At 31.9% G+C, this 23,810-nt stretch overlaps 3 protein-coding genes across 9 annotated transcripts in view; 1 reads left to right on the top strand and 2 right to left on the bottom strand.

Moving 5' to 3' along the window:
• Window positions 1–1,439: 1,439 nt before the first annotated feature.
• Window positions 1,440–2,108, bottom strand: LOC106668708 (NADH dehydrogenase [ubiquinone] iron-sulfur protein 6, mitochondrial). The gene is made up of 3 exons (XM_014397684.2): window positions 1,911–2,108; window positions 1,668–1,844; window positions 1,440–1,609 (listed from the first exon to the last, which is right to left on the bottom strand). The coding sequence occupies exons 1-3, from the start codon at window positions 2,034–2,036 to the stop codon at window positions 1,544–1,546; spliced, it is 369 nt and encodes a 122-aa protein (XP_014253170.1). The 5' UTR covers window positions 2,037–2,108; the 3' UTR covers window positions 1,440–1,543.
• Window positions 2,109–3,893: 1,785 nt separating this feature from the next.
• On the top strand, window positions 3,894–10,287 carry LOC106668854 (nucleolar protein 10). Its single transcript, XM_014397998.2, has 13 exons — window positions 3,894–4,092; window positions 4,155–4,200; window positions 6,098–6,312; window positions 6,392–6,528; window positions 6,591–6,803; window positions 6,862–7,084; window positions 7,164–7,289; window positions 7,359–7,503; window positions 9,049–9,209; window positions 9,288–9,545; window positions 9,603–9,847; window positions 9,947–10,040; window positions 10,111–10,287. The coding sequence occupies exons 1-13, from the start codon at window positions 4,027–4,029 to the stop codon at window positions 10,234–10,236; spliced, it is 2,055 nt and encodes a 684-aa protein (XP_014253484.1). The 5' UTR covers window positions 3,894–4,026; the 3' UTR covers window positions 10,237–10,287.
• A 3,031-nt stretch (window positions 10,288–13,318) lies between these two features.
• The window catches only part of LOC106668731, a 67,294-nt gene continuing 56,802 nt past the window's right edge, over window positions 13,319–23,810 (bottom strand). For 2 of the 7 annotated variants that reach the window (XM_014397719.2, XM_014397721.2), the window contains exons 2-8: window positions 18,134–18,225; window positions 14,839–14,998; window positions 14,636–14,696; window positions 14,400–14,577; window positions 14,184–14,337; window positions 13,987–14,129; window positions 13,319–13,922 (exon numbers count right to left, since the gene is read on the bottom strand). In XM_014397719.2, coding sequence (XP_014253205.1) covers window positions 13,767–13,922; window positions 13,987–14,129; window positions 14,184–14,337; window positions 14,400–14,577; window positions 14,636–14,696; window positions 14,839–14,998; window positions 18,134–18,225 — 944 coding nt within the window. In that variant the 3' untranslated portion in view covers window positions 13,319–13,766. Of the gene's footprint in view, window positions 13,923–13,986; window positions 14,130–14,183; window positions 14,338–14,399; window positions 14,590–14,635; window positions 14,697–14,838; window positions 14,999–17,869; window positions 17,970–18,133; window positions 18,226–23,810 lie in introns of those variants that run through there. The other 5 variants (XM_014397718.2, XM_014397720.2, XM_014397715.2 and 2 more) reach the window with 4 other exon arrangements.

Raw genomic sequence — 23,810 nt, forward strand, 5'->3', positions numbered from 1 at the left:
TTGATTTTAATTTAGTGTAAAGTTCTGTAAGTGGAATAAGTTCATTAAATATAATTCATAGGTTCATTCATAATAGGTAAGAACAGCACACTATTGTTAACAATCTTTCAATTAACTAAGGTTTTTAGTTGAGATAAAAAAGTCTGTCATGAGCGGGATTTGAACCCACGACCTTCAGCTAGATATGCCGCTACTCTACCACCTGAGCTATCGTGACTTCGATCCACTCGGTTGAGATGGGAAGTTAGTGTCTGAGTGGATCGAAGTCACGATAGCTCAGGTGGTAGAGTAGTGGCGTATCCAGCTGAAGGTCGTGGGTTTGAATCCCGCTCATGACACTGTCTTTTTTATCTCAACTAAAAACCTTAATTAATTGAAAGGTATTAATTAGTCAAGTGAACCACGAAAACTAGTGAATTGTTAACAATTTTATTACAGATTGTCACTAATTTAAATCCAAGTCTATGGAATTCAAAATTGATGATGACTTGTAAAACAGGGTTTTTTTTTCGTTTGGGTCTTTTATGAACTATGGTGCTAGGAAGCATGTGAATTTTTATTTAATACGAGAGCTGAAAAAGACTGTAAAAAATTAAAAGTTGTTGCATGATCGTAAGGATCCATCTGGATTGATCATTGTGATAAAACAACCAAGTTTTGTAAATATGAATTCCTTTTTTTGAAATCTGCCTTCTTTGATTGCAAAATGGTTGTAACTCAAGTTTTAGCAGTATTTTTAATGGCAGATGAAGAACTAGCCCATTTCACGTTTGAAGCATCAGAATTTTCCTGGGGCAACATTCAAAACTCATGGCCACTTAATCAGTTCACAACCACAAACCCTCAGCCATCACACTCTATCTTACCTTTATGTATTGTACTTTTTACCTAAGGTCTTGGTTGAGTTGAAAAAGTCAGTGTCACAAGTGAGAGCTAGCTTTGTTTATCTCAACCAAGATCTTAGATAAAATGTATAATGAATGTAATAATTAATTAAAATAATTCTCTTATACGGTCAATTATGACTACTAAATCCTGGATTTATGTGTTGTATTGAGATGGTTTGATCAAAAGTTATACTACTGTATTGTAAATCATAATTCACATGATTTCGTCGATGACCAATGAGAAAGCTTTTTTTTTTTTTGCTAGCTAACTGCTAAGGTCATTCATTCCTGGCTCCTTAAATATTTTCTACCTCGCATTTTTTACTTATTTCTGGTATAGGTGCAGTCATTTATATTCAACTCTTCCACACTCTATTATTTACAGAACTTCAGTTGGTTATCAGTCATGCTAATAAATACATTCATACCTTTCAAGCCTTATATACAAATAAGAGTTGGGTAGTCACCGTGAATTTAACCTTGCTCAGTGACTCACCCACCTATCCCACACGACAAATAAATGTACGTTGCTTTTGAACATATTAAGATAAGTAAATTTTATTAATGATCTTTTAATGTTTTAACTCTAATAATTTAACAACAGAAATTTACAATTTTGTCAAGAGAAGAATTCAACTATGAAAATCAAACCGCAATCAGTGGTGTCCTTCTTTCGTGAACCTTAGGCCGCAGTAGCCGCAAGTGTGGTTCCCAGGCTTGTCCTAAGGAAATTGAGAACAATTTAATATGAAAATTTCTCCTAGGGTAATAAATGCTTACCAGATTGATGTAGACTTTGGGATGGCCTTCAGGCCCGCTGCCTCCGTCGCACCAGACGACCCTATCCTTCGTCTTAGTCGGCGGGACCTTGGCGATTAGATCAATCGCAAAGTTCTTATTGACTAATTTACTCTTGTCGACAAATCGTGCCATCCTGTAATCGTCAGCGTCGAATTTCTGCGAAACAGGTCATTATAACTGTCACTAAAAAGGGAAAAAAGTCTAGGAAAAAAATCATTTTACCTGCCCTGTGTGAGTTTCAACGTCGGAGGATTTCGTGCAGTACTGGCAAGAGACTGGTGACGTCCTGGACAAAGTGTTACATCTGCCTAGGCCTCGGAAAAGGCCAATTTTTGCCAAATTTGCCATTTAAAAAACGATTTTGATCAAATTGTTTTTCTAAGGAAAAGAGAAACAGCAGAAAAACCTCAGTTAAACTGGTCTCTTGCTTACAGCGCTCATGGAGGCGACCGGGTTTTTTTGAAATTTCAATAAACTCAAGTATTGTTTTTAAGAAATTATAATAAAATAAAATTACTTGTTCAATAAGCTCTTTTAAAAGAATAAATTTGTTTATAACATAAGATTTGTTATAACATAAGATGTTTTTTAATGTTAAAGTGTATAAAAACATGTTGGTGTCAAGATAAAAGAAAAAGAACATTCTGTTAGGTTTTTCATTTTTTCCATACATTGTGACAAGCTATTATTATACTAAATTATACATAAAACTTAATAGTAATAATAGAACTTATTACTATATAATATAATAAAAGTCTTATATAACCCACGATATAACTCAGCACATTATTGCATGGACTAATAGTTACTCTTATGTACAAAATTAACATACCACCCTTAAATTTTAATATATTCAGGTTTTTTCATATTTTGCATACCATAAATAGGTTTGATTTTAAAAATAAGACATGAAAAAAGAAAATGTTTAATACCTAATTTCAATCTTGTGGAACAGTTCTTATACTTAGTTAAATAATTTTTGACTATACATTAATCATAAAAAAAAGAGTGAATATTGTTTTGGATTACAATTAAGGTTTTTAGTTGAGATAAAAAAAGTCAAAGAGTGGGATTCGAACCCACGATCTTCAGCTAGATACGCCGCTGCTCTGTTGTTTTGGATGTTTATCGACCTGGTACAAGTTAAGTTTGGGTGATAAGATCTTCTTCAGAGGTCATATGGAGCAAAACAACTTTTTGGGCTGTGCCAAGCTTTTGGGGGTTTATTCCACTTTCATCAGGGCTTGACCCATTGAGACAAAAAGAAATGATTAAAAAGGTTAATATATAAGAACATCTTCAAACAACATAGTTACTGCCTTGAATAAAATTTTTTATAGTTTTTGCTTTATGCTTGCAATTAACGGTAAGCTGTTTAATTATTTAATATTGCCTGGTAACCAGGTACAATCTACAGATTCTCAATTAAGACTAGGAAAATTAATCCTTAATGAATTATTTTCACATATATCTGTGTATTCATTTCATTCATCTCAATGGGTCAAGACCTGATGGTGGTGGATGGATGAAGGCACTACTTCACAGTGATAGGTATGCTAGGTCTAGATTTGAAATGTTTGAAGGTCATCACCAAATCACTCCCTGAGATAAAATGGTCCAAAATCTTGGGGTTTGTGAACAATTCCAAGAGATTTATGCAGGACACGTGAGCCGACCAAGTCCCGGAACTTTTAGAAATGGGGTACGAATTTACCCAGGCATTTAACCCCTCGGGTCTTGGTCGCCCACCCTGCGTAATATGTATGTATAAAAGTTGGTTTTGCTTCATATGACCTCTGAAGAAGATCTTATCACCCAAACTTGAAGTGTGAATAACTAAACGTAACACATAATTTATTATTTATTACATCATATAAATAAAATATATATAATTTATACTATATAGTAGAGATGTTAAGCATATATGGCCTATCTCAATTCATTTGTCTACATGTATCTATTACCTGCTACTGTAATGCCTATCTTTGTCTCAACAATAAAATTTTGATTTTTTTAAAATGAAATTGGATATTTACGGTTTGCTGCAGTTCTTTCAATATTAATCAACTCATTCGCCTATTTAATAGTATGTTTTTAAAAGTTTTCCTCGTTTATTTGGGATGCTATAACGAAGTTTAACCAAATCTGGTTGAAAATATAAAATCGTCACTGTGATCATGGTGATGTGAGAGGTTATCAACTATAACTGTCAATGCAAGCCTGACAGTCTAGAAACCTCAAATGTACTCACGTGTGCTATGTTATTTTCACCAAGAACTCATTTTTTAAAAATAACAATCTAAAGAATTCTCTTACTTGAATAAACTAAACTTCCAAAATGAACGTCACCGATCCTAATAACATTAAGATTTACAATCTTTCTTCTGGAAAATCCCTTCCTGAGGTACGGCATCTGTGTTTTTACATATCTGGTTTGTGTTTATACCGTGTTTTATTTATTTGTAGTGGCTGTCGGATAGAAAAAAGAGAGCTCTTGTCAAAAAAGATGTCGGTGAGTAAAAAGTAGTTTTATTTTTGTACTCTTCTTTTTCGGTTATGGACTTTTTATTATTTCTTTATTTTTGATGAGGGTTCGCAACTTCAGAGGTCATATAAACCCTAGGGGTGCTGGTGTTTTTGAAAAAAAAAGCCCATTTGTAAGTATCCTTTTTGAAAAGATAGTTCCTACTCACAGTAAGTAAAAAAGATAAGTACTTACTGTGAGTAGGAACTATCTTTTTAAAAAGGATTGAACACCACACTCACTCCATCATTTATCATTCTATTTGTAAGTATGTCGGGTTTGAATTCAGGGCCGCTGGATTCGAACCCGGGACCTTTTCCTTACAGTGATGAGCGCCGTGTCAATGCCTAAACCGTTGCGGCCACCGACCCCCCCCCTATATGGACTTTTTATATTTCTTGGGTTTCTTTTCAGGAACTAGAAGGAACTAGAAACTAAAGAAAAAGAGTTTGATGGTTGTTTAGTTCCTGAAAAGAAACCCAGGTAGTTTTATTGTTTTATCATTCCGTTGAGTTTAGGCTTAGTTGTTTTAGGCATACATTCAAAAACAAACCGAAAACATGAAAACTTGTATTTGTTTATATTTATGTATTTATTTATATTTTATTATATTTCCATAAAAATTAGGCATAAAGATTAATACACCGATGGACAAATTTAACGCACCACTCAATTTATTTAGTGTGAAAAAAATATAGCATTGTATAAATTCATTTTTTTTTCACATTCTACATGTATTTGTAAAATTTAAACAACGGTAGAGCAGCGGAGTATCTAGCCGAAGATCATGGGTTCAAATCCCGCTTGTGCCATTGACTTTTTTATTTCAACTAAAAACTTTAATTAATTGTAATTTAAACAATGTTTATAAATCCCAGGCCCTGAAGATGATCTCAATAAAGATAGAAAAGTTGGCACAATAAAGAAATTTTTTTTCTAAAACCTATGTCACATCATCATGTTCTCCAAATAATCTTTGAAAGTATCTTTTATTTAAAACTATAAATTGACCCTGCCATATAAGAAATAATTATTTAGAAAAGGAATGTACATAAAAATAATTAATTATGTTAATAAATTAAATTAAACCATATAAACTTCTTTCATTTAAAAAAATTAAGTAAATTAAAAAAAAATCTTTTTTACTATAAACGTTTTTCAATTGTTTATAAGATTAATCTATACAATTCCTTTCACCAGGAAATTAAACAATATAAACTTTAAAAAAATCAAGTAAATTAAAAAAAAAATCTTTTCTACTATAAACGTTTTCAATTATATACAAAATTAATATATACAATTCCTTCAATACCGTACACAAAAGTTTTTCCTGAATAGAAGAAACCAAACTCATTCAGATACTCAATAATACTTAAATTAATTAATTTTGCCTGATAGGCCTGGCTCTGTTTCTCATGGAAGTCCTCTGAGGAATCGAGCCAATCATCAGTGGAAGAGGGCACTCTCGCGGCCGCTTCTCCTGCGAAAGCCAGAGAACCCAGGCGGGCACGTGACATGTGTATTCAATTTTAACTTTTCCCCATTTTGAACTCAAAACCACTTGCATGTCCAAACTTTCATAGGCTTGGCGTTCAAATCTGTGGTGTGATGATGTTATTGTAATCAGCCGATCCTTGGTGCGTTTTGGCACCAGTGTGATTGGGCAAACCAGGATGAACAAAGGTGATCAAATCAAAGTTTAGAAGTTGTTCTAAAGTTGGCGAAGAGTTGAGACATGTCTGATTACAAAAAAAAAAAAAAAAAAAAAAAAGGCAAACCAGGACAAAGTGGTATCTTTCAGACTGCAAATCGCTCTCTTTATTTTGCTTCACTTACGGCTCCCTTTGATGTAATTCTATTGTTTTCTGTTTTTGTTTAATTACAGATATTAGGAAAAGAATTGAGCTCTTGCAGGATTTCACCATGCCTGATCTCAGCAACACAGTCAAGGTGTCAAAAGACGGCCAGTACATCATTGCTACGGGTATTTACAAACCTAGAGTACGGTGTTTTGAAGTGCACAATCTATCTATGAAATTTGAACGCTGCATGGATGCTGAAATTGTCACATTCGAGATCCTCTCTGACGACTATACCAAAGTAAGTTGATTACATTTTTAAATGTTGATATAATTGTATTATAAAAATGCATTGAAAATAATCTATGGTATATTTTCAGATGGTATTTTTACAAACAGATAGATTCATCGAGTTACATGCAGCTGGCGGGACATACTATAGGCTAAGGATACCAAAATTCGGTAGGGACATGAAATACCATTATCCATCATGTGATTTATATGTGACAGCCGCTGGGTAATTATTAAAAAAGTCTTAATATTTTTTATGCGTGTCATTAATGAATGTTCAATATTCAGGCCAGACATATATCGGCTGAACCTGGAAAGAGGCCAGTTTCTTAATTCTCTCACGACTGAGGCCAGCGAAGTCAATCGAATCGTTATCAATCCGGTCCATCAGCTAGTGACTGTTGGGACTCGCGATGGAAAAATCGAAGCGTGGGATCCACGGCAGAGGAAAAGATGTGGCGTGTTAGATGTAGCTTTCAGTTGCGTTACAGATGACACACAGTAAGTACAGCGGTGTAAATTATTATATTTCTTTAATAATTTTCTTAATAATCTACAGGGTCGATGGTTTTCCATCAGTAACAAGCCTTGAATACACTGGCCCCGTCACCTTAGGAGTGGGAACCGCCACAGGCCAGATACTAATTTACGATATAAGATCCGATAAACCTTGTCTCGTTAAAGACCACATGTATGGCTATGCCATTAGAGATTTAGCATTTCATGATAACTATGTCCTTTCTTTGGATTCAGCCGTTCTGAAAATATGGGACAAATCTTCTGTAAGTTAAATACAAATTATCTTTATATTTATTCCATATCATATTGTTTACACATTGTAACTAATAATTTTTTTTAAAGGGGAAAATATTTACTTCGATTGAATCTGGCCAGGAGACACTTTTTAACAACTTATGCCATGTTCCAAATTCAGGGCTTATTTTCATGGCAAATGAAAGTCCCAAGATACAATCATACTACATACCTGTAATTATGACTGTAAACAAATAGTGTTTATTTATTAATATTAAAAAAAAAAAAAAAATACTTTCACAGCAATTAGGACCGGCGCCAAAGTGGTGTTCATTTTTAGACAACCTGACTGAAGAACTTGAGGAAAGCAAGGTTGACAGTGTTTATGATGATTTCAAATTTGTGACAAAGAAAGAACTCGAAGAATTACAGCTCACACATTTAATCGGTATGTTGTTACTTTATCAGATCATTACGCACCATGATTTCAAGCGATAGTGGGCAAGTCAAATCAAAAATATTATGAAACTGTCTGCCAAGAATAGGTGGTAGGTGGGCAGTATAGCTTTCTCACATTTTACATGCACATTTCCAAAATGGCAAAAAGGAGGGAAAATTCAAAAGGTGCGGTTGAGATGGGAAGTTGATGTCCGAGTGGATCGAGGTCACGATAGCTCAAGTGGTAGAGCAGCGGTGTATCAAGCCGAAGATCGTGGGTTTGAATCCCGCTCGTGCCATTGACTTTTTTATCTCAACTAAAAACCTTGATTAATTGTAATATATTATTGGTCAAGCGGACCACGAAATTAGTGAATTTAATGATTGTAAATAGTTTACATTAAGCAATGAAGAAAAAATCTAGTTTAATATATTTAAATATTTTAAATGTAAGATGTTTGGTCAAAATTTTCAAAAATTAGTTTTGAGCACTTTCAATGCAAACTTGCAAGTATTTTAGACCAACCGATGCAGGAAAAATCTAGTTTAATAATAAATAAAAACAAAAAAAATTTCAAAGAAAAACAAAATTATTGTCCAAAATTGTAAAAATATTTTTTGAGCACTTCCAGTGTTCAAAGTTGCAAATCCTTTACACCACTGATACAGAACAAAATTTAGTTTAATAAAACAAATATGTTAAAAAATGCAACAAAAATTAAAATTTTTGGTCAAAATTTTCAAAACATTTTTTGAACTACTTCCGATATTCAAAATTGCAGATCTTTTATATCAACCAATGCATTAATCTAGTTTAAAAAAATATTTTAAAAAGTAAAAAAATAAAATTTTTGGTGAAATTTTCAAAATATTTTTTAACTACTACCAGCGGTCAAAATTGCAGACTTTTACACCAACCAATGCATTAATCTAGTTTAATAAAAATATTTTAAAAAGTAAAAAAAAAAAATTTTTTTTGTCAAAATTTTCAAAAATTCTTCTGAAGCACTACCAGCGGTCAAAATTGCAGACTTTTACACGAACCAATGCATTAATCTAGTTTAATAAAAAAATTAAAATTTTTGGTCAAAATTTTCAAAAATTCTTCTGAAGCACTACCAGCGGTCAAAATTGCAGACTTTTACACCAACCAATGCATTAATCTAGTTTAATAAAAATATTTTAAAAAGTAAAAAATTAAAATTTTTGTTCAAATTTTTCAAAATATTTTTGAACTACTTCCAGTACACAAAATTGCAGATCTTTTACACAAACCAATGCATTAATGTAGTTGAATAAAAAAATTAAAAAATTAAAATTTTTGGTCAAAATTTTCAAAAATTCTTCCAAAGCACAACCAATGGTAAAAATTACAGATATTTTATGCCAATGCATGCCGAAAAATCTTGTTTAATAAACAAATAAAAAAAAAAAAGTGAGTTTTTGAAGGCCAGAATTGGTTGATCCCCTATTAGATAAAAAGTAAAGTACACCTGTTCTTCCTGTAATAAAATCGTCAAAATAATTGGTTTTATTTAATGTAAACATTTTTTAGGATCGCCTATGCTACGAGCTTATATGCACGGTTATTTTATGAATATAAGATTGTACAACAAAGCCAAAGCACTCGTGCAGCCATTCTCATATGAAGAATATAAGAAGAAGAGGATAAGAGAGAAAATAGAAAAAGATCGAGGAACAAGAATACAAATTCAGGTTTGAATTGTTTTAAATGATGTTTCCAATTTTTGTGTCTTTAAGGAAATGATAATATTGCAATTGTTGTTTGTTTAGAATTTGCCTAAAGTCAATAGAGATTTGGCACTTAAGCTGATGGACCAGAAGAGGGAAGATACGAGGAGGAAGGCCAAGAATACACCAAATATTTTGAATGACGACAGGTTCAAGGCGATGTTTGAAAACCCAGATTTCCAAATTGACACGAACACTGAGGAATACAGGCTCATAAACCCAGTTGTCTCGCGTCTCGACATAACTAGGAGAAAGGAGCTTAAAAAGGAACTTCTAAAACAACAATTTGACCCAGTTGACGTAAGTAAAGTAAAACGACTCGTCTTCTTTATTCTTCACTGTTTCTTAAAATTTCAGGAAGAACCTGAAGGAAAGCCGAGCGATGACGATGAAATTTGGAGTTCCGACGATGAGAAGGAATGGGTTCAGGAGGTGAAAAAACAGCACAAGGCGATCGCAAAAGAAAAGAAAGAAGCTGAACTGAACGAAGAAAAACAGCAGGATGAATTGAACAAGAAAGGAAGGTCGATCAAGCTTTACCAGCTCAAAGAAGGCAGTAGTTTCAAAAGAAACATTAGAGACTTTATATCTGAAGATAGCAAGTAAGTTATTTACTTACTTCTTATTAAAATATTAATAAATTGTTGAAAGTCAATAAAAGAGAATGAACTGAATAAACTATACGAACTTTGTTCTTTCAGATTGGCTCTTGGTGAAAGGATCAAAGAAGAAGAAAGAGGAAACATCAAAGTGTTATCATCAGGAAATAGAGAAATGACTTTCCGGGTTGACAAGGTATGTTTGATTTCCATTTAAATCACTTCATCAATTATAAAAAAAATTATAATTTAACTGAACATTACAGAAAAAGAAAAAAGGCATGACCGACCCTGAGACAATGAGAAAACACAGAGAAGAGAGGAAACAACTTATTAGGAGGGCGCCAAACACGTTCCGAATGTCGTTTAAGAAATTTGGAAAAAAGAGATAGATTATTTTGTTATGTTTTACTGTACAAAGTGATAAAATATTGTATATATATTTTAAATAAATTTAATTCTAAAAGTAAACAATACTCCAGGACCGAGTCCAACTGCAACCATTAACACAAACCTATAATTAGGAGCCAAATTTATATGTGAAATAAAATATAAAATATGCATTTACTTTCTTTAAACAAATTAGGCTAGTAAAAGAAGAAAAATAAATAAAAAGAAAAACATTTAGTTTTGAATGTTCCAATTTTTTAATTTATAATTTACACATATTAGTTGAATTATGTGTAAAAAGGAAGAATAGAAGTCAATAAAATAGCAAGTAAGCCTTTATTTTATATTATTTTAAATAGCGTACATTTTTTAATTTTTATGAATAAAAATATAACTTTCAAATGGTAAAAAAAATCTATAAAATAAAAAGGCATTTTTTAAAAATGATTAAGGAATTATAAAGTGGATATTTGAAATAACGTACATTCTTAACTTTTTGAAAATAAAATTAAATGTTTGGTTTAATTTTTGACATTTTATATATAAATATATCTCATTCAATACAGTGACGCGATGTCTCCAGTCTCAAAACGGAATGCGAGTTCATAAGGCCATTAAAAAAAAAGATTTTTCTTATAAAAGACAAAACGTCTTTTACTTTATCCATATTTACATGGCATAAAAGTTTCAAAATCGGTACACAAGGCTCAGAAAAAATGTCAGTACCTACAAATCCAGTCCCTATTATAATTAACTTCACTAGTTTTGTGGTCCGCTTGACCAATTAATATCTTACAATTAATTAAGGTTTTCAGTTGAGATAAAAAAGTCAATGGCACGAGCTGGACTCGAACTCACGACCTTCGACTAAATACGCCACTGCTCTACCACTTGAGCTATCGTGACCTCGATCCACTCAGACACTAACTTCCCATCTCAACCACACCTTTCGAATTTTCCCTCTTTTTTGCCATTTTTCAAATGTCGTGTAATCGGATTGGATTCTCAGCGATAAACGAAATGGCCACAGAGAGCTTTAGTGAAGTATACTTCATTTTAATTTATTAAATTCACTAATTTCATGGTCCGCTTGACCAATTAATATATTACAATTAATTAAGGTTTTTAGTTGAGATAAAAAAGCCAATGGCACGAGCAGGATTCGAACTCACGATCTTCGACTAGATACGCCACTGCTCTACCACTTGAGCTATTGTGACCTCGATCCACTCGGACACCAACTTCCTATCTCCAGAAAAATGACAAAAAGGAGGGAAAACTCAAAAGGTGGGGTTGAGATAGGAAGTTGGTGTCCGAGTGGATCGAGGTCACGATAGCACAAGTGGTAGAGCAGCAGCGTATCAAGCTGAAGATCGTGGGTTTGAATCCTGCTTGTGCCATTGACTTTTTTATCTCAACTGAAAACCTTAATTAATTGTATTATAATTAACTTAAATGTACTAAGTTTCTACGTAATTTCTAAACTAATTGTAATGTCCGGAAAATAATGCAGGTTTACATGTTATCTTTCAAATACTCCCCTATATAATAAACTGTTTATGTTTGACAGATTTTTTTTTTTTTTTGTACGAATGTCAACATTATGTTTGTTTACCTCAGTAGCATTTCATTACTTGGGAATAATTCACTCTTTATTAAGATGTCAACGCATGATTTTCGTTTTACAAGTTAAAACTCGGTCGGAACGGTGCCAAAATGGCTAAAAACATTAATGAAGTCTGAGCACCTTCTCAGGGATGGTTTAAAAAATTTTGAGAAGATTTTAGTCTTGAAGTGCTTGGAAGAATTTCTTTCCTAGATGATGATGTTCTGCGAGCTTTGGTCGAAGAAAATCCCAGAACAGCTGTTTGAGAACTTGTAGAGAATCTTTCATCGATTCTCACAAATTGACTATTGCTGACCTCATTGTGGCGTGGAAAGGTGACAAAGCTCAAAAGTTGGGTCCCTCTTGGGTTAAACAATTTGCACAACTTCTTTGCCGAAACAGAAATGAACCTTTTCTGGATAGAATTGTTACCTGTGATAATGGCAGATGTTCTGGACAGTGGCTTGACACAGGAGAAGCAGCCCCACATTTTACAAAGCCCCCAAATTCTCAAAAAAGGTGGTGGTGACTCTGGTGAGTTGATTTAATACAGCTCCTTAAATTCTGCCAAAACAATTAATGCTCTCAAATGGAAGCAATACACCAGAAATTGGCATTATTGAAGCCAATTTTGGTCAATTGAAAAAGGTTGCGTGACAACGTTGTGAGGTTCTGCCTAACCCTCCCTATTCTCCACACATCTCGCCTACCGACTACCATTTTTTTCCCAGACACCTAGACAATGTTTTACAACATAAAAAATTTGTTGATCAAAAATTGTTAGAAAATGCATTTATTAAATTAGTTAATAATAATGACTCAACTTTTTATTCAGAGGGTGTAAAGAAGTAGCCATCACGGGAGAAATGTGTTGAGTGATGGAGGGTATTTTAATTAATAAAAAATATTTAAAATCGTTTAATTGTTTTTATTTTATAATAATAAACATGCATTATTTTCCAGACAACCCTATATTTAATCTAATTTCAATGTTCAATTGGTCAATTCCACCACGTACATTCATGCTAATAAATACATTCACTCACACAAAACATACTACTACTAACACATGCCAAGACATACAGAAAACACATTTACATAAATTTTAGTACTTAAGGGCATAAATAAAACCACAGTTTATTAACAACTACTTTTTTTTTGATTGATTAAGTAAAAGTTTTAGATTACATTATTTTCTATTAATTATAATTTAAAAAACAACATCATTAACAGTCTTATAATATTGACAATAAATACAATGCTCCAAAAAAATGGAACAATATTTCAACTTGATTACAAGTAGTACATTTTTTAAAAAAATTCTTGTTTTTTTAAATATTAATATACAATATAAACAACTCTTTAACCTTACCCTAGTAATAATCAATATTATTGTATTCGGTTTTCTCTATCACACATTGATTATTGTTATCAGTTAAAGAATGGGAATGCAGTTCGTTTTGATTTAGTTTGTTTGTCAAAAATTGTCAATATCGTTATTACATGTTCAATAGTTATAATGTAATTGTAAACATCGCGGTTCCAAGGATTGATTGTTCAAGTCTGGTTAGATATGTACGAACAGATTTCTTTTAGGATGATTTCGATATGTGAATGTTGAAAATAGTTAATAAACTGAACAGGGCAAATCCTACTTGAAATTAGCTTACTTAGCTACAAGTCCTAATGGTGTGATTTTCCCCTTTTGTTAATGAAGGAAAAGTAAGTGCAGAAGTGAGAGCTAGTTACGAATAGGCTTTAAAAAATCATATTTTATAAAGAGACCTAGTGAAATCACAAAAGTAAGACCAGCTGAAAAAAAATTGAGATTCAAGCGAATAGATTTTTGACAAACTCATTCGGAGAGAAATAACATTTCGTTCGTTCGAAGATCACAGCGTAGGCCATTTAATTCAATTTTAAGATTCAGAGTGCAGTCCGTTCATCGTACACGACAACGGCTTCATTGTCGACTAACGAATCGGTGTCTTTGTGTAGAAATTGACTACGGGATTTGCTCAAAGCTATTATTGCAGCTTCGTCATTTCTCATTCTGTTTTTCCTCTTTTTACTGAAATTGACCTATAAGAGAAAAAAAAAAAAAAATTAAAGTGCCTTTCATTAATAATTTTTATTTTAAAATTACTTTAGCGTAGAGCTCAGAGATGTCATCAGCGGTTGAAAGAGGTCGGGATTTGCTTCGGACACAGGCCGGCAAGCTTTGAGTCTTCAACATGGTGCACCCTCCAAACGGAGACAAATAAATCTCATTGGAACATTCTTCTAGAACTGATTTTTTTTTTGTTACAGTCAAATATAAAAATAGCATAAATAAATACTTACTGCTACTTGAGGCACATAGGCTGAGATGAGGGTTGAACTCTGAGATCTGAGGAAGTGAACAAGGGCCGTCCAATGTTGACACAGCCAGTCGCTTAGGCACTGGAGAAATAGAAGATGGCTGGCTGTGGGGCCTAGGTGGTCTTTTCATCTCGTTCTGAAAATATTACAAATTACAAGAAAAGTACTTACACGCTTCTAGTAATTATTAAATTAAACCTGCTGTCTTGTAGGAACACTGGCGGATCTGGGCACTGAGGTGCAAGGTTCGAGGGAGGCGGGGTTGAGCAAATGGCTGTTGTAAAGCCAATGGCTCGAGCCTCCAATTCCGTTATCTACAATGCGAGAGCTCACTGACCACTGACCGCTTTTCGGGTCGAGGAATACTGCTGAATGGCTGAACCAAGACCTGGTTATTCGATTAATTATAAAAATTCAAATAAACAAATAAATACCTTGGCAAAACAGGAACGACAGGACCTTGTTGTGATGATGGGCTCTCGGTCATTTTCATGCCTGGAAATTAATCACGATTTAATCAAAGTCCAGATATTGGATGTAGTCGGCTTGCGGGCAAACAGGAAATTAAACTCTTAATAGATTCTTGATTAGGAAGGGTGGCTTTTAGGCTGGGATAATTCCATTTCAAGGGGCTTACAGTAATCTTTGTTGCGATGCGGTGCTACGCAGAACCTCCATAGTACAGCTGCTGCGACAAGCAGGACGATAAGTGTGCCTCCACAGAGGACAGCAACAACAAGTGGGAGTTGATCACTCGGAACTCTCCATGTGGAAGAGCCACTCATTGTTGAATTGTCCTAAACAAATATATTACACATTTATTTCTAAAGTAACTATTTTAAAAGAATTTTTTAATATTTATTATATTTAAAAAAAAAGTTTTCAATACTACACAAAATCCTATACAGTTGTTAATGTTTTTTTCTTTCAAATATTGAACAAAAAAAAATTGATTTTGTTAACGTATTTAGATGTTAGATTACAATATAAATTCTACTGTTTGTGAGAAATTATAGTGTAATCCCCTGTATTTTACAATTAATATATTAATGAGCTCAGTGTGACAACTTTTAGTCTTGTTATGTTTTAATATATGATAGAAAACAGTATTTTAAAAAAACAAAAAAACTTGAGTTTCCTATATTGATTTTTTAGAATGGAAAGGGCTCAAAATGTGTCAAAAATTCATCGATTTGACCAGAAAATATTGAAGTTTTCCATCAGAACTCAATTCAATATATCATGTAAATTGTTAAAAAAAAAAGAAGAGAAAATTGTAAATTTTATTTCATAAAATTCAATACAAATAAAATTAAAATTCAATACAAATAAAATTTTCGTATTTTATTCAAAATTTTCAATTTTCTCTCTGGTGTTTTTTTTTTAAATCTAGCTACAAGATAAATTGAAATTATAGAGTCCTGAAGGAAAACATTAAATCTCCAGAACAAATCGATGAGGTTTTGAGTATCTGGAATTATTTTTTTTTAGAAGGGAAGAAGACTTTCAAAATGTCAGAAAAAATAGTGCATTATTTGTGAAAAAATTTTTGATCACCAGGTCGGTTTAATGTACAAAATTATTATAATTCTAATAGCATCAGTAGATTCTATGTGACAAATTATCTTTGGAACCTTACTTAGTTTTACAAAAAAATAGGCAACGTAAAAAACAAAAGGTCATGCCTTTTATAAAAAACACACGGTATAATTATGTGACCAATTTATAACTTGTCGCTTATATTTTACGTATTTACATTTCACACAATGTATTTTTTTATACCGAGTTTTTAAACTTTCCTAGGCAGGAAGTGCGTTATCTAAACCCTTATATAAATTATACCTTCAAAAAATATCCTTAATTCATGATTGAAAAAAAATTATATTCCTGAGCTGTGAAGAAATGACTATTTGGCATTAGATTTCATCTTGCCTATACATTAAAAATTTTAATCGTTAGAAAATTTATTCATTACAAGGTTTATTGTTTTGTTTTTACAAAGGACCTTCAAAATACAACTATCTACACATCTAGTTTTGTTTGTATTGTCAGGAATTCACTTCAGATAAGATTTGTGTCATTGCGTATGATTGTGAAACGCATCAAATTGTACAAGTAATACTAGCACCATACACACTCTTGAGAAAGTTTAAATACATAGCCAGGTTTTGAGGATCACATATTAAAATTTTTTATAAATCAATCTTTTCCGTGGCAATGCTGGGGATGAAGTGGGCCACTGATTGAAATAGATGGTAGTCTGAAGGAGTGAGGTCATGGCTATCAGTTGACTATAGTATAAGTTCAATTACATCCACTAATAAAATAATTACTTTGAAAGTCAGGTCATTGAATGAAACATTCTGCCAACCACATAAAATCATTATAGTTTTTATTTTTATTTTATTTTATGGCCTTATGTTTGAAACAATTGATCAGAGAACAGTTTGGAATTGAACCCATGACTGTGGGGGACGGCAAGCTGAGAGTCTACAACACTGACCATTCGGCTACATGGTCTCCCATTGTAGTGGTTCTGAAGAACTCCACTCAATTTTTTTTTCAGTATACCAGGCTGAGCCACTTGACTCTTATCCTCGATAGTGTGTCAAAGAGTACTACAGCTGAAACTGTCTCCGTTTGCAGGCTTGTAGCCTCAGCTTATGATTTCAAACAATCTCTGTGCACAATGCACACCTTTTTTTAAAATATATATTCATCGGCTGAACTGAAATTTCAATAGATCTAAATCTTCCCAATAATGTCATTTGAGGATTGTTGTAATCCTCAAGTCAGAATGTTATCAGCATTTCATACTTCATCATTTCACATGAGGCAATATCAAACAAACACTGAGATTAAGATAAAGTCATTTTACAAATGGACTCAATATAGTAAATAAATAAAATGATAATAAAACTGTAAAGAGAATAAAATACCCATTTGTTAAACATTAATAAAAGTTGAAAACCACTTGGTTTCACTAATTTGTTTATTTCATAATCTTATAATATACTTTACTACTTTAAAGTTTAGTATTTTGATATCCACACAATTTCAAGCATTAACAACAAATTATTTATGGTCAAAGACCCAAAGATTTATGGAAGAGTAATGAAAAAAAAGGAACACAGACAATTTATACAGCCATATCGACAACACAAAAACACAAGAGAAAAACTGACCAGCTCTTATTTAAAAAGAGACTAACTGCAATTAAAAATGACAGATAATGAAAATTCTTTACTATTTAAATCAATGTTGCTAAAATAGTAAATATATTGATTTATAATTTTTATGTAAAGAATAGCCACATTACTTTGGTTAAATAGGACCAACTAAAAATAGTGAATTGTATTGTATTTTTCAATGGGCTGCCGAACATTTTAAAATAGATTTTGTAACAAAAAATGTAAATTAAAAAAATGTAGGTGATAAAATTGTCATAGTCTAAAAAGCTTTTATACTTTTATCTTTGATATCCATACTGTAATTTATTTTCTTTAAACTTATTATTGATATTAATTTTTCATTTATATAGTTTTTATATAGTGAGTTTGTATGTTTATTTCTTATTTTTTTAACCAAGCAACTATTTATAAATAGAATATAACATTTGAATGACAACACACTTTCATGAATAAAAAAATTAAACATTAAATACATACAAGAATAACGCAAATGTTCAATTTTAATATTTCCACAGTCATAGCAACAACAAGGTGAAAACATGAAGGAAGAAATAACCAGTTACTCAGGAAGGAAGAGAGAAACTGAGATGATAAAATGGATGAGTGAGCACTCAGGCGACCTTCACACAATTCAAGGTCTTCGACGATCCCAGTTGAAAACATTAGGTCACAGTAGCATTGCGGGCAAGACTCATATTTGTGAGAAAGCCCATTTTTAAAATTTTCTCTTATTAAACATACCTGAGGCCACATTTTGGCTGTCAATGTGACCGACTGCTGGAAGAGGTTGGTCCTGACGCCCAGGCTAGTCTTGTATCCCAAGAAGGTCCCATCTGAAATCAAAACGAACAAAAATTACCGGTTATACCTCAAAACAAAGACAAATAAAACCGCGCTGAATGAATGTTTGTGATAAGAAGTGTGGTCCCGGTTCATTTTGTCATAGATTTGCAACACAAGCTGCAGTAAACCATCCAACTCAGGCTCTTTTCATTATAATGATAAGTATGGAACTAATTCGCTTTAGCTTGACCTTTTAGCGAGAGATATAAGTAACAAACCTGAATTTCTGTTAAGGGGAGAAAGCAATGATTTAGTTATTTCTTAATTGTACCTTTAGGGACCCCTTTCACTTTTTGTATCTTGTTATTATCTATCGACATCCACTTTAACAACATAGAAAAATGTGTTATTCATTATGGGCTTATAACATTATAAACTTCATTTGATAAAATGGAACATTGTAAGTGAAAATTTTGTACGTTGTATATAACTATGACTGCTACTAACTGTTCAATAACATTATGTTATCAATCATCAAGTTTAATTTTACTTTGACCATAAATTATTAGTTATTATAACTATTAGTATAATTCCACATTGATGTATAATGTTCCGTTGCTTTTTGTCAAGTAAAAATAATAAGTAACTGCTTATATGAATTTTTTCCCAAGTGATTAAATGTACCTTTATTTCTAATTCTAATCATTTTTTATATAGAAATTTGAGTGTGGACCATTTCATTATTTGATTTGATTGCAATATTATAGTTATTACAATTAATTAAGGTTTTTAGTTGAGATAAAAAAGCCAATGGCACGAGCAGGATTCGAACCCACGATCTTCGGCTAGATACGCCGCTGCTCTACCACTTGAGCTATCGTGACCTCGATCCACTTGGACGCCAACTTCCTATCTCCAGAAAAATGGCAAAAAGGAAGGAAAACTCAAAAGGTGGGGTTGAGATAGGAAGTTGGTGTCCGAGTGGAACGAGGTCATGATAGCTCAAGTGGTAGAGCAGCGGCGTATCTAACCGAAGATCGTGGGTTCGAATCCAGCTCATGCCATTGCCTTTTTTTATCTCAACTAAAAACCTTAATTAATTGTAATATATTAATTGGTCAAGCGGACCACTAAATTAGTAAATTTAAAGAATTATGGTTATTAATTTAACTAGAGAATTGAAAACTTTTTTAAAAAATATACTGAGCAAAATATTCCAAAAGAGATACACTTAGACAGTCGCCAAAATCAAGGAAACTATATCTGACAATTTCATTTTTTAATCGTTGATAAATCTATTGACGCTCACTCGTAGCATGTATGCTCGTTAGTTGACATCCTTGATCCTAAAATAAATCATGAAACTGCGCCTCATTTTACTAATGACAGTTGAACCAACTTTTCAAGAAAGGATTTTACTTTTAATAACGGACACAGCCCATTATATAATAAAAACAGGACATCATTTAAAAGTATCAGACAATGGTCAACATTGCTTGCGTGGCCCATGGACTGAATAGAATTGTTGAAAAAGTTTGCAAAATATTCCTTATATATCAATAATAGCAAAAAAATTCTTAAAGCTCCTCATCGAGTTTGGTGCCTATAATTTTTCCCTAAAATCCAAAATGGTTGGTTTTTGCACGTTTCTAAATTTTCAAAGGCCTGGAATTCCAAGCTGCGTCGACGGTCTAACCATTGTGGCCACTGACACTCAGATATTTTAATTATTTATTTCATAGTTATTAAATATACTAGATGAATTTTTATAAATTTAACCCAATAAAAACAACACATTTATATATTCATATTTTATTATTATACTATTTAATTTTATTGAATAATAAAAAATGAATTAAATGTAGTAATCTCGATATACTTTTGAAATTTGTATTTTAACAATGACAATCTATTGTTTGTTGTGAGCTAATGAAAATAATCTTATCACATGAAATTACTTAATCAATTAAATTTAATTCTCTATTTATCAACACATTGAGAAATAATAAATCATTAGTAGTAAAAACACAAAACTTGTATATTTTTAACACAATGTTATCTGCTGTTTTGTCCAATTTTAACATTATCTTTGTTTGATTTCAAACATCAATAATTGATATTTGATATATAAAAATCAATAATTGAATAAACTTCTAACTAAACCTTTATTATTTACTTATAAATGATTGTAATTAATGCAGTTATAAACAAAAAATATAATAGAAAACTTTGATAATGGCTTTTATTAAATTTCGTTGTACATAAAAATACCGTATATCAAAATTGCAAATGCTTTTTTTTAAAAAGACTGAGATCGAGCATGAAATACTGAAGTTTACAAAGTTTATGCCTTGAATACCCTTAAGTTCCAAAGTATCAGGCTATTGCAAAACTAATAATTGCTTACCACTGGCCACCCTACGTGAAAGTTTCCAAATCTGGTTTATGATAAAATTCATCCATTTTTTTTAATACTTATGGTTTACTCTAAGGTCTGAAATCTATTATGATAATACGGCATTTGTCATTATATAAATACACCTGTTTGAATTTTTTTTAACCACCATTGAAACTGAAAATGACATATATTGTTTGATTTTTTAAATCGTTTCACAATTTGTTTGAATCCAACATTATTATTCAATATTCCAATATTGTTTTGGCTTATTTGATAAAACCTGAAAGGCAAATTTTTAAACCTTACATTTACTAATCTCTAAAACAGAAAACTTAAAAAAAAAACACTTGCTGAGAAATTTGTTTTATTAAGATCACTTCCTAAAATTGAAAATTGCAACTTTTCTTAAGAGGATTGTTCGTTTCTTCTACTGCAATTTTTCTCTCTTGATTTATTCCTTTAATTTCCACCTGCAATCCCATGATAAACTGTCCCCCCACAAAAAAAAAGTTTTACTTTGTAGTGAGACTGAAATCTAGTATTTCTCAAAAACCAAAAATTGCAATTTAAAATTCTCACTCCAAGACATATCTTGCTATTAACACAATAAAAAACCTATACTTCCTGGAATTTTCTGGTGTATACATACTTTAACAGATGACTAATTAATTATGTTAACAAGAACTGACATAAGGGTTAGCTCATAATGATTTAACACTGAAAATTAAAATTATGACCGAAACTGCTTCTAGTATCGATCAATTCGATTGGGTGAACATTTGGGAAGAGAAAAGTCTTTTAATAAATTATTTTTGTAATTTCTCTACTTCGAGTGTTCCCTGAAGCCCCTACTGTGCACCTAAGAGTTCCGCTTATAATCAAACACATTTTTTAGTTAATTATTCTTTTTATGTAAGGTCTTGGTTCGAAGCCAAAGGATACAAATTCCGCTCTTGACACTAACATTTCATATCAACCACGGCCTTACATAAAAGTAATAATTAATTGAAATAATGAATATGGATAATTATATTTTAGATTTAAAGGAACACGATAATTGTTTATGAGATTATACCAGGTTAGACCTATGCCTAGTTTACTCTAGTTTAGTCTCATACATTTAAATGAAATATGTATGAGATCTGAGGGGGGGTCAACGTCCCAGATATATGTGCAACATTACCTCTATTTCTTTTTTACCACCTTTCATTGCATGCTGGTCTCCCCCCTTTTTAATCACTGTTATTTTTGACTTTTTTAAGTTCACAGTTTAGGTTCCACAGCTGAAAATAACCGTTTAGTTAAGAAATTATGTTTTGTAGTGCATGTGGCTCACTTGCTAATAGGACAATATCATCAGCATACAACAAGTATCTCATGTCGATGCTTCCTACCCAAATTCCTCCCTCTATGAACTCTTACAAATCATTTAAATATTGTGAATAACTTTTCAATTAATTAATCTTTAATTAAGGTTTTGGATGAGATAAAAAATAGCAAATAACGTTGATTTCATACAGCCCATTAATTCTCCCCAACATCTGCTCTAGTAGAAAAAGATCAGATCTATACATTTAGAATTCAAAATCACAATAAAAAAAATTTCAATATTTTACATTCACTTTTCATGTATAAAGAAAAAAAACAAACAACAAACAGAAAAGGAGTAATGTGTCAAGGACAATCTGTCTCTTTATTAAGTTTCTAACTCTATCTCAAGTGCCATATAAAAAGAAAGTATTGTTTTAAGTTAATTGTTTTAATTTAAAGTACACTTAGTTATTGTTGTACGACACACAAGTAAGTGTTTCGTTTGTGTGTGCACAAGAATTCTAATTAATTATTATTCATAGGATACTCATCATATTGTAACAATAAATAATACATAATAACCATTGTCAAAGGAAATATATTTGCTGATTATACAAACATTTGTTCAGGGTAATCAAAGCATCCACCGCGGTAAGATCAACATTAAGTAAGATTAACATTTCATATAACCTTTATAAGTTAAAAAAAGCAGTGGTGAAAGGAGACAGGCTTGCTTTACCCCTAAATTTGTTTGAAAAGTTTGGCTCATGCCATGTTTCGTCCAAACTGCGGATTCTGGTTCCTTATAATATTTTTGAATTATTTCTACCTATTTGCTCAAGACACCACAGCTATATTATTTATAAAAAATGGAATCAAACATGGCACAAACCGACAAAAAAGCTATATATTTATCTCCTTTTTTATTACGTTTTGATTGTGATTATATTTAATAGATTAAAAATATTGTGAACCTTTCTAAACCCAGCTTGATGTTGAGTTAGTATATTGTTACAATCTATCAAATATACTATCACTCTAGTATTATCCCAGTAAACAATTTAGTGATTGTATCGGAAAACAAAATACCTAGATAATTCTTTGCCAAGTTAACTTTTTATCATTTTTTATGTTTTCATCCCTCTATTCCACAGATGTGCTGTTTGTTGTCTCTGCCTGTGGAATAGAGTGGGTCAAGATAAAAAATACATTTTAATGATAACCTATAGAATAGATAAGAATAACAATAATATCAATATAATATAGTTTATATGATTTGCCAAATTAATAACGCCTTTCTTATGTAGAGGGAAAATTATCGATTTACCGAAGCTTTCCAGTGTTACAGAATTTTCAAAAATAAAAATTCATACAGTATCCTATCAAAACTGGGGGGGGGGGTTTGCTGTTGGGTATTTTTGGTAGGAATTATACAATGTTATGACCTGCAAATCGTCACACCATCTAATTGTAAAATCAACCACCAAATTCATAAAAAAAAGGAAAGACTCAGCGCACTACAACACTTGCACTGGATGGATTTAGGAAACCTGCTGGAACCCCTCGCCTTCAATATACAAGATACATTTTTACAACGATAGTGATCTATGCATGTTATGAGTGTTAAATTAATACTCGTGGTAATGTACATTTACATACTTGTAAAACCAATACTGCGCTAAATTATTTGTCATTAAGGTAAATTATAATAGTCTTATCTGTTAATTAAAAAAAATCAATTTCGCGCCTTTTTTAAATTATAATTTAAATGATATTTGTTTAATAGGCTTTTTCAATAAATAAAAATGGTTAAAGACGCTATGTTAATAAGGAAGATTTCAGGAATCCAAGGGCGTTTCACGGGAAAGGAGACACGTCTGACAGTGACATTTGGCATACATGTGGGAGGGGATGAGAAATTGATTT

This window comes from Cimex lectularius, unplaced genomic scaffold (assembly GCF_000648675.2).
Source record: "Cimex lectularius strain Harlan isolate CLEC.00 unplaced genomic scaffold, Clec_2.1 scaffold125, whole genome shotgun sequence".
NCBI classification, from domain to species: domain Eukaryota; kingdom Metazoa; phylum Arthropoda; class Insecta; order Hemiptera; family Cimicidae; genus Cimex; species Cimex lectularius.